Source organism: Suillus bovinus (genome assembly GCF_016758785.1).
Source record: "Suillus bovinus strain UH-Sbo-P2 chromosome Unknown EDB93scaffold_44, whole genome shotgun sequence".
NCBI lineage: Eukaryota > Fungi > Basidiomycota > Agaricomycetes > Boletales > Suillaceae > Suillus > Suillus bovinus.
In genome coordinates this window covers 109,006-121,976 of record NW_024542100.1, presented here as the reverse complement: position 1 = coordinate 121,976, position 12,971 = coordinate 109,006, and the positions used below count along the sequence as shown (strand labels likewise).

General features: G+C 48.3%; 3 protein-coding genes across 3 annotated transcripts; all 3 read right to left on the bottom strand.

Moving 5' to 3' along the window:
• Positions 1-4,114: 4,114 nt before the first annotated feature.
• On the bottom strand, positions 4,115-5,770 carry EDB93DRAFT_603119 (uncharacterized protein). Its single transcript, XM_041456837.1, has 3 exons — positions 5,554-5,770; positions 5,175-5,492; positions 4,115-5,124 (listed from the first exon to the last, which is right to left on the bottom strand). Exons 1-3 carry the CDS (start codon positions 5,623-5,625, stop codon positions 4,228-4,230), a joined length of 1,287 nt encoding a protein of 428 aa, XP_041305843.1. The 5' UTR covers positions 5,626-5,770; the 3' UTR covers positions 4,115-4,227.
• Positions 5,771-10,455: 4,685 nt separating this feature from the next.
• EDB93DRAFT_1088691 (uncharacterized protein) lies at positions 10,456-10,884 on the bottom strand (the record flags this gene model as incomplete). Its single annotated transcript, XM_041446155.1, has 1 exon — positions 10,456-10,884. One exon carries the CDS (start codon positions 10,882-10,884, stop codon positions 10,456-10,458), a length of 429 nt encoding a protein of 142 aa, XP_041305842.1.
• Positions 10,885-11,717: 833 nt separating this feature from the next.
• On the bottom strand, positions 11,718-11,997 carry EDB93DRAFT_1252222 (uncharacterized protein; the record flags this gene model as incomplete). Its single annotated transcript, XM_041453259.1, has 2 exons — positions 11,718-11,851; positions 11,907-11,997. 2 exons carry the CDS (start codon positions 11,995-11,997, stop codon positions 11,718-11,720), a joined length of 225 nt encoding a protein of 74 aa, XP_041305841.1.
• Positions 11,998-12,971: the final 974 nt, after the last annotated feature.

Sequence of the window (12,971 nt, the reverse complement as noted above, 5' to 3'; positions counted from 1 at the left end):
GAGTCGTTGAAGGGTGGTGGAAAGGGCGTAGCCGCAACAGGGCCACCAATACCGTCTTCAAAAGGATCCACGAGCTCGCCGCATCTACGCAATGCACTTTCCTCACGCGCTATGTACCCAGCAACTACAACCCAGCGGATGGCCCATCCAGGGGAATCTACCCTCCCTCAGACCTTCTGCTTCCCCCAATTAGCATCCCCCAGCCACTCCAACCCTTCGTCACGGACTTTGACAATCCCGCTATCCCTTCTGAGTGCCATGCACGCAGTAAGAAACTCAAAGCGCTCCCACACGTCAATGACCGAGCCCGCTCACGAGAATCAGCTGAGCACCTCAATGACGAGCTCCGTCGTCAAGGAGAAGAGCTCTTTAAAGCGACGCAAGCTTAGTAAGTCAGCGAACATCACACTGCAGGCTTCCCCCTCATCGAGATTCTTAGTTGCAGCTTATCCTGCTAATCTCACCCCTCGTATTTCCGTCCTAAGACCCCATTGCACAGCAAAAGACAGGCTCCGTCTTTGGCGACCAGCCACAGACGACACATCAATATCTTGCCTCCCCCACGCAGATGCACAGCGCATTCAAGATGTCATGATCCACGCATGGGCTGGCAGCACCCAGGAGGCATATGGAAGCGGCATCCTCGCCTACCATGTTTATTGTGACTCGCACTCCATCAATGAAGCCATGCGTGCACCCGCGTCTTCTGAACTCATTTCAGCTTTCATTTCAGACTTAGCCGGATCATATTCAGGGAAAACTATATCAAGTTATGTCCATGGTATTCGCACATGGCATATTTTGCACGGAAAATCATGGTCCTTAGATGATGACAAAATAGATGCTATGCTGAAAGCGGCCAAGAACCTCACGCCCTCGTCATCAAGAAGGAAGAAAAGACCACCATACACCGTGGCTTTTATAACTAGCATCTTGCAGAAACTAGACCCCAACAACCCTCTCGATGCTGCAGTGGGTAGCTGTCTCACAACAGCCTTTTATTCAATGGCCAGAGCTGGAGAATTCACGATCCGAACTCTTTCATCATTTGATCCCTCCATTCACGTCAAACGCTCCGACATTCGTCACGAAACAGATCGCAATGGGCTCGCGACTACCGTTTTTCATTTACCCCGCACGAAAACATCACAAAACGGGGAGGACGTTTTCTGGGCGAAACAAGAGGGTCCCACTGATCCTGAGGCCGCATTATCCAACCATCTCAACATCAACAACCCCCACTTCGACATCGCACTCTTTTCCTATAAGTTCGGCGAGGCACACCGTCCTTTGACGAAAACAAAGTTCATTGCAAGGCTTGCTCGCGCTGCAAAGGATGCTGGCCTCGACCCATTGCAAGGCCACGCTATCAGAATAGGTGCTACCTTGGAATACCTCCTCCGAAACATCCCATTCGAGGTCGTCAAGACAATGGGAAGGTGGGCCAGTGATGCCTTCCAGATCTATCTTCGAGATCACGCTCAGATTCTCGCACCATACCTTCAAGCAACACCCGCCATTCAAGATGAATTCCTGCGGCACACAATGCCCCGCGTTCGGTAACGGCTTCTTCATGTAAGCATCCATTCTCCTCCTAGTCTTATGGGTATCTTCGGTTCGCTCGATGCGTCGTCGAACTCCTAGACAGTTGGGAACCGCAGCTCACCTTTTATCTGGCAGGACACGCAACTCGGGACCGGGAGGCGCTGCGCGCCTTCGCCCAAATCGCTCAGAATAGGATATATCGAGGATCGTGGACATCGAATGTTCATAGCACGGTAGTAGAGGCAATATTAATTGAATTCTCCAAGCAGAACTGCTCCAAGTGACTCGCAAAGACAGCAGCCAGTGACGAAAGTTGCCAGGGCGCGCGGCGGTGCTGTACTGTCCAAATTAGTTCCGAAACGCGAACCGCACCGACGTTACGATCATGACGATAGGCTTGACTGATAGGCGCTGGAAGTGGTTCGAGGTTTGAGCATTGAGCATTTTATGTGAACCGTAGGGAACTTGTTCGGACAGCAACCGCACTATATATATACAGGTAAATAATCACTTTCAGAAAGACCAGGAGAAGAAGTAGAAACACCGTGAAGCTGAGATAGAAGTCAAAGAAGCTGCAGAGAGAGATATTAGCTTGATGACGCTGCAGACAAAGTACAGTTGGTACAAAATAGCTCGGGAGTCTAAATACCTGCTTTTTCAATTTTTGGTAGTAAAAAAGTTCGAACCGGTTCGCACCTGAACAGTTCTATATATGACCAGTTCTTGACATGACCATAGCCGTCAACAACTTACGAGATTGATCAAAGTCACCTATCACAAGGACCACTGCAGCCGCGATGTTATGACCTGATATAACTTCAATACATCGACATCGGTCGCAACTATCAAAATCAAAAGTGATTCTACTCACCCACAAGACCTCATACATATGACCTGGAAGTCTCTCTCCAGATTAGCATGATGATGACGAGGGCAAGATACAACGCAAACGAGGAGATGAGATGTACAAACACACGACCTGGGACTCCTACATGGAACAGGGAAAAGGAGAATAGTTTATGGTACAAATGGCCGATAAAGTCTGTTTTGAAATATTGATGTTTCAATCTCAGGCTAGCTTCAAGTTGCGCCGCTTCTGAATCCAGATGGCATTTGATATGCCCGGAGTCCCTCCATCCTCATCCTCCTCCACTCGTCACTGAGCCTGCCCTACTACTGTTTACCGTCTTATTCCCTCTCCCAGCCATCCCTCCTCTGAGTCCTATCCCCTCATACTCCTCTATTCTCCCTTCGGGTTCCAATTTGATCATGGCCATGATCCCTTCTCCGTACCCATGATTTCGCTGGGTATGACGCGGTGAGATACTTCGTGCAAATTAATATGTTGGCAGGTGAATAGACGAACCAACAGGAGAGGAAGACAACAAGGCAAGTACTCCAGTACACGACCGTATGAACTCGGATCCATACGCCCCCAGAGGCTCTCGCAGCAACCCACCTCCTCATCGGAAAAGACATGTTCGTGGATAATTTCGACGTGAATTATTGTACATGCAGATACTACCCAGATATCCTGATCATTCGTCACTTTTGTTCCATTCTCCCTTCCAACCAATGCTAAATGCCACAAAAACTAACTTTTGAGTGTCACCTACTTGGATACTTGAATGTGCCGTCGCAATCTGCGTAGATGGGGCTGTCACAGAAGAGTCGAAGATATGTTGAGTCGTCCAAGTACCGTTCAAAACACATCAAGATTACAACACCGCGGATTAAGTCAAGGAAACACACTGGCAAGACTTACTTGTACATCACCCGATCGCTCAACAACTACTGAATGCAGATGCACGGCTGGTCAGCTACATCGCCTATGTATGATTACCACCATCAGGTCTGTGTCGTTAACAGGGGAAAAAATGAATCATAAATTCATCAGCACATTTGGCTTCAAATGAGTCAGAACGGATCAAACTCACCCGATATCTGACACAAGCGTCTATCTGAATTTCAGATCCATGAAGTGCGGTCTTTTATCAATCCAATTTCCTTTTCATCCTTTGGGCCTCTGTTTGAATCACGATTGCTAGACAAGCTGGGGAACTGGGCGAAGGAAGGCCAAACACAACGATCCATTTACACTCAGGACGCACAGAAAGCGAAGCCACCACATACATCCTTCAGTGTCATGAAATTAGCGTCAAGAGTAAACCAAGAGGGATGGCAAACGCGCAACCCACAACAAACTCACAAGTTAGGTTCTTGTCTTCTGCGCAGGCGGTTCTAGAACGTTTCAATCCAGGATAGCCGTGTGCAGCTCAGGCTGATCAAAACTCTAATGACTTGATGTAAGAAGAACCAAGGGATGCAGTAAACCAGCTTACTCCAGGTTGCGTCTGTGATTTTCGGTGCAGCACTTGGAAGCGCACAACTTGCAAGACGAGTATCAGTTCCAAGCGCACAAAAAGTACTAGTATCCAGCTAACATCAATCTGCATACCACGAATACTATGCACAGGTTGCAGCTTCTATGACTGGGTTCACAACGATCACGATGAGAGTAAAGGTGTAACACGGAGGAAAAGGGCGGCAGGACAACATGATTATGAGATAACAGCGAGATAGATAATCAGATAGTAGAAAGGAAGAGAAAAAGAAACAACGCACACTACACCGCCATCAATCCTGTTCGGATGATGCGACTACTCACCTTCAAAATGAGCATCACCTGCGATATGCCACACTCACCCGTCTCCAGCTCCCTTCACTACCGCTGTCGGAATCACTTTCCTCGTCAAAATCAGTAAACGGATTATGCAAACGCGCACTTCCGCTTCGTGAAACCAAGATTTCTGCCCCATCCGGACCTGACACCTCGCCGAACACCACAAACTCATGCTCGCTCATCATCAAGGGAGATAGTGAGCTCACAGCACCCGAGAGAGGTGCACGCGGGGAAAGGTGCATCTCACCAATACGAACAGGCGGGGGGACTGAGTCAAGTGGCGAGCCGGAGCGGCTACCGCTGTTCCCAAGGCTCAGTACATCTGTGCTTGGGGAGGAGAAGGTAGTGTGTGATAAAGGCGGGGAGAGTAGGACAGGGGGAGTGGGCGGAGCAGGATAACGTTCTGACAGTGACTCCACAACGCTATTATTTGCATTCGTCTCCTCATGCATGCTCGCATCGACGCTGCTGTTGATGTTGAAATTGACGTGCTCGCCAACAATGTGATCGTCCACATGCCTGCCCTGCACATCCATGCTAATGTGCGAGCTTGAGTGCTGCAGAGAAGACCTGTTCGATGGTACGCGAGAACGCATGGGCGTGTGAACAACCGGAGAAAATGGGCGGGTGGCGTAGGCAGAACTTGTACGGGGGGTATCTGGCAGGATGGGTCCAAATGGTGGACTTGGGCGTGCAGAGAACGAGGGCGAAGACGGGGCAAAAGATAAAGTAGCGTTGGCCTCACTCTCAGCGTCTTTGGCGGTGTGAGAAGTCGCGCTGGAGTGGGCACAGCTGGGCGTGCGTGCGGAAACAGAGAGAGCTTCTGCGAATGGGGATGAGACATTGGAGATGAAATGGGTGGGAGTGAGTGGAGTGTGCGTGAGTGACGTGAAAGACTGTTCGTGTTTAACCAAAGGGTAAGATGGAAAATGGAAGACAGACATACCTCATCCATTGTGCTACATATGCTTCCTTCGTCTGTGTCAGGAATCACTCCGACTCTCCGCCTCATAATCGCGCCTGGGGCAGTGCGATGGACCTGGTCCCGCCATTCATCGAGGTTGAAGCCTTGTAGTTCGATAGAATCTTCTTCTGCTGCAGGGGTCCTTTCCCTTGGATCAGCGCTGCTGGACCCTGTGTCTCCATTCCTAGACCCTCGGATGGATGATAAAAGAACAGGAGCTCTATGTCGAGCACGACGGTTGGCGAGGAAGTTCTCTGCCCAACGCTCAATGGCGGGGGCAATGTGGGGTTCAAAGACGAACTGGAGAGTATATTAGAGGGGTGAAGATAAAATGAGAGGTTTTTGATAAATATAAAATTACCTCATGGAAAGCAACGACAGCAGCGACACCTGCAATAGCCGCAACGACGCACACTGCTACTGGTGCTGGCATTATAGTTGATTCGAGAGTCAGCAACCGACTGCTTGAGTTGAGACTTGGACTCGAAGCTCTGCTGAGGGTCAGATAATATAATTTTGGCTGGTTGGATGTGCGGGATGCCTTGGACAAGATTTTTCGATGGCATAGGATAAGGAAGGGGAACGAGCTGTCACTCGCCTTGCGGATTTATCCTCGCACTCTTGGACTCACTCCTGTCCATAACCCTCTTCTCAGTCACCTTGCTGTCATACACGTTATGATTGAAAACAAGTGAGATCAGACACCTGCAACGTACTAGAAGAGGTAATGCTCCTGTGGTTCTTTCATGTACCGTATTTTTTGATTCAGGTCTGGATCAACGTTCAACCGAACTCGAGGTATTTACGTTTAGTACCATCGTACATAAACGAACAGCAAGCCTGAACATGATATGCACGTGACGCGCGGCATTGGCTCCCGACTCCGACGAGGCAGTACTCAGGTTGAGGCTATTAGTACTGCAGTGTGCACTGTCGGTGCACCGCACATGCACGTGGTGTAATATTATGCTCAGTGTGAGTATGGTGGATGAGTGCTGACCTATAGACGTTGCAAATATGTACTCTTTCATCTAGCTCGCATGCGTGTTCCTTTTCATGCATGTGGTCCGGACTCCGCATGCCACAATATTATTTTATTGGTAAGTTCGAGTCGAGTCTCCGGTTCCAAGTGCGTTCACATCATCATGCCCCAACAAGGTCACGCAGTTCTCTACACTGCTACTAGTTTAACGTTCCGTCTATGTCAGCTTGACCTATTCCTGTGGTGGATCAAATTTCAAAGCCTTGCTATGGATGTAGAATGAGTTTCAAATTCTGACTGGTAACTTCTAGAGCATGTGCATATCCTGCTTGTCGGCAATTCGAGCTGTCGTACCCCGATAACGTAAAAGTCAGTAATGCTCGGTCTATTTCTTTGCAAGGTAATTGGCTAATCATTGGTCAAGGTGTGCGGGATGGCATCCACTTCAAGTTACGTTTTGACTTTTCTTCGTCAGAGTGATATTTTGATATGACCATCGCTTCCTTCATGACATGTCATCCATGTTTTTCTAAACATCCTTGCAAGGATATTACAGGCACGCACCATAAAAAATTCTAGCACTGCTTACTATTGCAGGCTGTTCACCTTGCATCGGTTTGCTTCTTCCATTGTCGTTCCCGTGCCTCCATTGCTAATGAGTTTGGGACGGTCATGTAACTGCTAGGTGGCGTCATGTCTGCTCGAGGCTAGCATCGGCAGTTGGTTGCTAACCCTCTTACGAAAATCGCACCGACATTGCACCGACAAACAGGCTGATCTTCATCCACGTCAGCATCACTGTCTCAATTACGTGCTTTGATGTTTCACATGTTATTCTATTAATCTTTCCTTCGAGCAGCATAAAGTTCAGGTATGCGCAGTCGGTTTTCTTTATCGCGTTTTGTACTCTTAGCCGCCACCCAAGGATCTATAGTCAGGTGGTTGCATTCCGTGCCGCAGTCCACATCACTCATGCTGTTTTGCCGGCCGGCTGCGATTCTATCTGCTACGAATTGTTTTGGTGACCCGCAGAGATATACGCGTCCTCTCGCAAGCCATCACCTTAAAGCGGGTTGTTTCTGCGGTGAGACATATGGGCGTCGTCCTAGGCCGCCACCAAGAGCATCGAGGGTATAAATCCAGCGCGATGGTGAGTAATTGCCTCACTCCACGCAAAGCATCAGACTAAGTCAGCCATCATCCTTTTCATCCCAAATATCACAATGTGTCTCAAAAAAAGCTGTCTCGAGCATTGCACGAGGTGTGGATGGGACAGGCCGACGGGATTTCGCCAGACCGAGATATGCAATGCACGGCAGCTTTGCGACATCGCGAACAATAGCCATCCGGAGCACAATCACATTCGACATTCGCGGAATGACATTGCAGCATACAACAGGAGCTGTCTTAACAGGAGCAGCACGGTAGATTTCGTCTGGAGAAACGTGGGATCCTGCGATCATTGCATGTGGCGAGGACTGTGTCGATTCCCGGCATTGGAACAAGATGCAGCCTCTTGTGGTTGACAGTCAACATTTCGTACTTTCGTTTGGTGCGAGTTGACTAGGATGTACGCATTTCGTTCATTGGGAGCGCTGGGTTTGAATCGTTCTGTATATGTCCAACATGTGAATATAATAAAGCTTTTTTTATTCCAACAATCGAGTGACGCAACCTAGATTGGAACGGACATCGTTTGGCACATCGATCAGAGTCCGCGCGAATGAACAAATATTGTTGGAAATTGACAATGATATTATTGACTTCTGCAACAAGATCACGTGAAGATTTTCCACGTCTGTGAGCGATGAATTACTACTATGCTTGCTTTTTCTGTTCCCACTGTCTCAGCAGCTGTCTTCCGTGTGACGAGCGCTTGACTCACTCACCACCTCTTAGTGTTGTTTTTAGTCTGAATTTTTCAAGCACGAGGTGCTCTGCACTCTGGCCCAGGTGGGAACGCTCTCAGAACTTGAAGGTGTGTTTCTCCGTCACTCACGATCTCTGGTTTAGGTCTACATCAATACCTCCTCGGAATCATGGCATCGAGGACAGACTTACAAAACAAAAGAACAGTAATTTGATTTACTCATGGTGATTTGTTTTATTTCTCTTCACGTCTTCTGCAAACTTCACTTCTAATGTGCCCTCAGTGACGCGTCATATCTCGCTAAGTGAACGTCGTATAATGTCCTCGTGGCTTTTCACCTCTTCTTCCCACATGCACAGGCTGATCTCCCGTACTTTGGACCTTGAAAGGAGACGACCTTCTTTTCAAGCGAGCCTTGCATTGTATTCCAAACGACTTCTCCAACAGACTTGATGCCGAATCACTAGAACTCACTTAAATGCCCATGCACGCCTGCTTTCTCATTGAAGATGTTGTATATCACATTCCTGGCATCTATCATGCCTCCAGCCGGGATCGCTCCTCTCGAATTCATTGGGGGTTGTGTGACATTCTCTAGCTGGTCTCTCTTGTGTTCGCCGGTTCTTCAAAGATATAGCTTTGTATGTGCTCTGGGACCAGCTGGAGAATACGGAACCGCTTTCCGCTGCGTTCCGCAAGATATATGGACCGAGACAGGTCATTGGAAGCTCGTACGTACACTTACCACGTCTGGGGTTTTATTTTGAACAAACATGCTGACTGCTTTCATTATGTCACTGTCGGCTTATACAGCAGCCTGCTAAATCAGATTAGTCGACTTTCGAACGTTGCGTATCTCAGGTGCAAGTTCTGGGACACAGATGTTTGGAAGCATACATGTGGAGTTCATCCACGCTATGGCGTACCCCCTTTCATGGTCGCCATCAGTCCCAGACCTTCGAGCCCTTTGCTGCAGTGGTGTTCTCAGGATTTTCAAGCATATATGCGCTACCTCCTGTATCCTAACCTCGTCTGTCTCCGCCTGGCTTCACACAAACCAGGTCTTTGGACGGTTACTATGTGTTCAGTGTTTTCAGGTCTCAGCGGGCATTCACCGCGACTAGAAGTCCTCGAACTCAATGCGACACCTCCTGAAGTCGCTGAGCTTACCCAGCAACAAAGCTTTGGTCCCTACACCATCCGAAGGCAACAACCTTCGATTTAGGAGCTCGTCCCTTACCAAAGTCATCGGCCACTCATCAACTTTGGCCTCAGCCCGTCAGAAAAATTACAGAAGGCCGGGTTCAATGCAGGTTCTTCAGCTCCGTACTCTTCACTGCCATACCAAATAATGAGCCTTTCGCGATGGTTTGGGGTAAGATTTTATCATACGTGAGGATTGCTGTTGTCCAGACATCTCACTTTTCCTCTGCGCAGTGGGCAGTTGCTTGCCCCCCCCCCCCCCCCTTATCATATGCACCGGGTTGGAGATGGCAGAGTTCGCATCAGCAGTACCTCCTTCTGGCGGTGTATGACATTGGCGCTGTCGCTGTCTCATATTGGACTCAACACAGTCTAGTTACATACACTATATGCATCCTGCGCAAGTTGGACAATTATTCATATCACAGCCGTCTGGACTATACATTTCGTTTCCGTGCATTCACCATCCTCGTCCGCTTCTCACGTCTCAAGAAGGTTCTTCCATCGTTTTGTATGTCGTGGCTTGATGATAATGAACTTGGCACCATCACCAAGGCATAGCCACGCCTCGAGCGCCTTGAACTTCGAACCGTTCACTTCTGGCGGACACAAGCCTCCAAGATTACGTTTCGGGGCCTTGCACCTTACTATCATGCTGTGCCAATCTCAAGGGCCTTGATTTTGTATTTGACGCTATGAGTATAGTAGGTCGGCCTTCAGTTGCCAATGGGAGGTATTTGCAACATAAATACTACCAAGCTCTCTGTCGGGTGCTCCACGAAAGGGCAAGTCGGGCTGGTTGATCAGCTAAATTTATGTGCTTTGACTTTCACTGTAATCGTACTTTTTCTTGAGCAACACGCACTTTCTTAGGCTGCGTTCTTCGTAACTTGAAGGGGCCTTGAAAGTACTGTCGAAGGTACTGTCTGTATAAATGAACAACTGAAACCAACTTGCAGGTTGCTAAAGGCGAGGTAAATGGCAAGGAACACCGAGGAAAACGTTCGACTGCAGATAAAAACATATTCGTACAACTACTACACCAGCGCTTCGTAATACATATATCATACATCCCACTAACGTTACACGCCTATCATGATCCATCGAAACTGTGGTATATCCTGAGTCGTTCAAACGCTATACGCAGGACAGGGAACTAAAGAACAATCAGACAATGATACCTTTGAGAGAATTTATGTTTAGGAACTTCATTCCAGTCTGCGTCCTCCTTTTGATTGGCCCCCTGGACCCTCCTCAAGATGACTAGTCTCAGGACCCAGTTTCTCGGTGCCACCGTACCCCAGTTCGTTACCCTTTGCTCGTCCGTTGGGCACGTTATACGGCTTGTCTTTGCTAACATGTTCATGGTACTCGCTGGTCCTGACCGCCGCCTGACTCCACCGCCCTGAAGGTGGCTCGTAAGGACGCTGTACGGCATCTGATGTGGCGTCGACACGGTGGATAGTAGGGTCTTGTGGAGCTGTCTCGTCTGCGTCTTTGAAGTAGCTGTCTGCGCTATGGGGTTTGGGTGCGTCAGATAAAGGATATAAGAGACGGGTAGATGTGTGAAGAGAATTCTGCAAGGACAAGGCCCGGGGGTAGCGAGATATTTTTCCGAGTAGCAACGAATACTGCATTGTTCTGAGCATTGAAATATTGAAACGTTGGCGTTCCGTCGTGTCGGCGTTGCGGTCAGCAGCTGCAGCGCTGCAACCCAGTCTTTAAATAATGAGTATCCCTTATCTTTCACGTGGCAGGCGAATTATGTAAAACTGCTTTTGTTCAAATGTTCGATATAATATTAAATCAGGAAGACTTGCTTGATAGTCGCTGACATGCTCTGATAGGTTGAGCTGGACAGAGCGTTAGCCACAGGGCGGGACGCAAGCAGGTGGAGGCTTAGTAGAGCCGCTCGGGAGGGCGGACGAATTCGACCGTGTCGAGCGACATATCGACGAGTAGCTAATAATGAGACAACGACGACCGATTAAAAGGAAAACGGCATACGAATCGAAGGTGCGAAAAACGAAATAAAGAAGGCGGCTGGGTTTGAAGAAAGCTGTAGGTGCGAGTGAGAAGGTGCGAAGTACGACGTGGTGGAAGAAAAACGAAACGAAGGACTTCGGAAGCAAACGGCGCATTCGCTCTGACCCGTGGTGCCAAGACATTCCGGCAGGCTACATGGCTCCAGCACCCATACAAATTATTACCGCTCGAAAGGCAGAGTCTCGACTAACTATTCGCGCAGAAAACGCAGTGTGTTGCAAGTTTTAGGCCGATAGAATAAAAACAAAATAGGAAGCGAAGCGCAATGAAAGCATGCTACAAAGCTGTAGTTGGTGACTGATGATGTTGTAGCACCCTCCCAGTTCACTTTTCTTGTACAGCTGGAAAGCAATAAATCGAGTATCAGAGAAAGGTAGAAGGAAACAACAGTACCTTCTTGTAATGCATGACTCGTCGCCACTCATCAGCTGCTGGAATTAAGCTCAGGACTCGGAGGATCGTCAGGATCGTTGGGCGCTGAAAGATGACTGTTGTCAGGCATCCTAGCATTCAGATAGCGAGTGAGATCAGTGTCAAGCCCCTCGCGCTTAGCCAAAGCTACAAAACATATCAGGATCACTCTCGCTAATTGGATTGATGCAGGAGTCCTCACAAGTATGTTTCGTCCCCAAATCTAGTGTGGGATATGCAGCAGTAATAGCAACAAAGGACATAAGTGTCCCGAGAATAAACGAGAGTTGCATGATTGTAATCGAGAGGATGAATACTTGTCGATGTGTCAGAGTCGCAAGGTTTTTTATACTTGCACGGCCTTCGAAGCACCTAACGAAACAATTGAGTCAACACAGTTAAATTGAGAAAAAAAATACGGACGTATCGTAAGAACCTTAGCAAGTCAGGATATCTTAGCTCCTAGTGGTGGCAAAGTGTCCCATTCACGTCATACATGTCTGATGGCTGGTACGATTCTGAAGTTCCTTCTCGTGCTGTAACAACTGCTTCTACTTACTAGATCGTCATGCGACAGCTAGACCTGATCAGATCTCCTGAAAGCTTGCTAGTAAGTAGCTTGTAGCGGTATCCATTACGAAGGACTGTCGTTCACCAACATGGTTTGGTAGCGAGGCATCCCTACATAGTAAGTATCATGTTAGAATGTCAACGGAGTGATGTACTGATAGAAGGCATGATTCCTCATCAACTTCCGGCAGCTCGGACTAAACAATTCAGCTTCTAGGTCGCGTCTAGTAACTCTCGTCATCGAACGTGGACTGTTTCCAGAACAAAAAGCGAATAATGGGGCGCTTGAACTTGAAGTAAGAATCTGAGTGCCGCTCGGACTGATGTATCGTAATAAAATTGCTCAGTCACGTGCATTTAATAGTAAACCTCCAGAGTCCAGACAACCCGTATTTAGGCAATTTGATCTCGTCCTTTTCGATGAGTTGCTGGTGAAGACTTTTAATGCCGCCTATAACTTTTTCCAGGACTGAGATCTCCTGCAACTTAGTTGCATCCAACTCCTCGCGTTGATCGATGATGGCGTGATATTGTGCCGGTCTTCGAACTCGATGACAGCGCCTGTGACCCGGCACTGTGACAAATCGTTCAAACAACGTCCCTCAGACCGAATTCCAAACATTTTGAATCCTCGTTATGGTCAACTTCATGTGAGCGTTTGTCTGCGTACAGGCTCTAGTGTGCTTTATCCACTTCT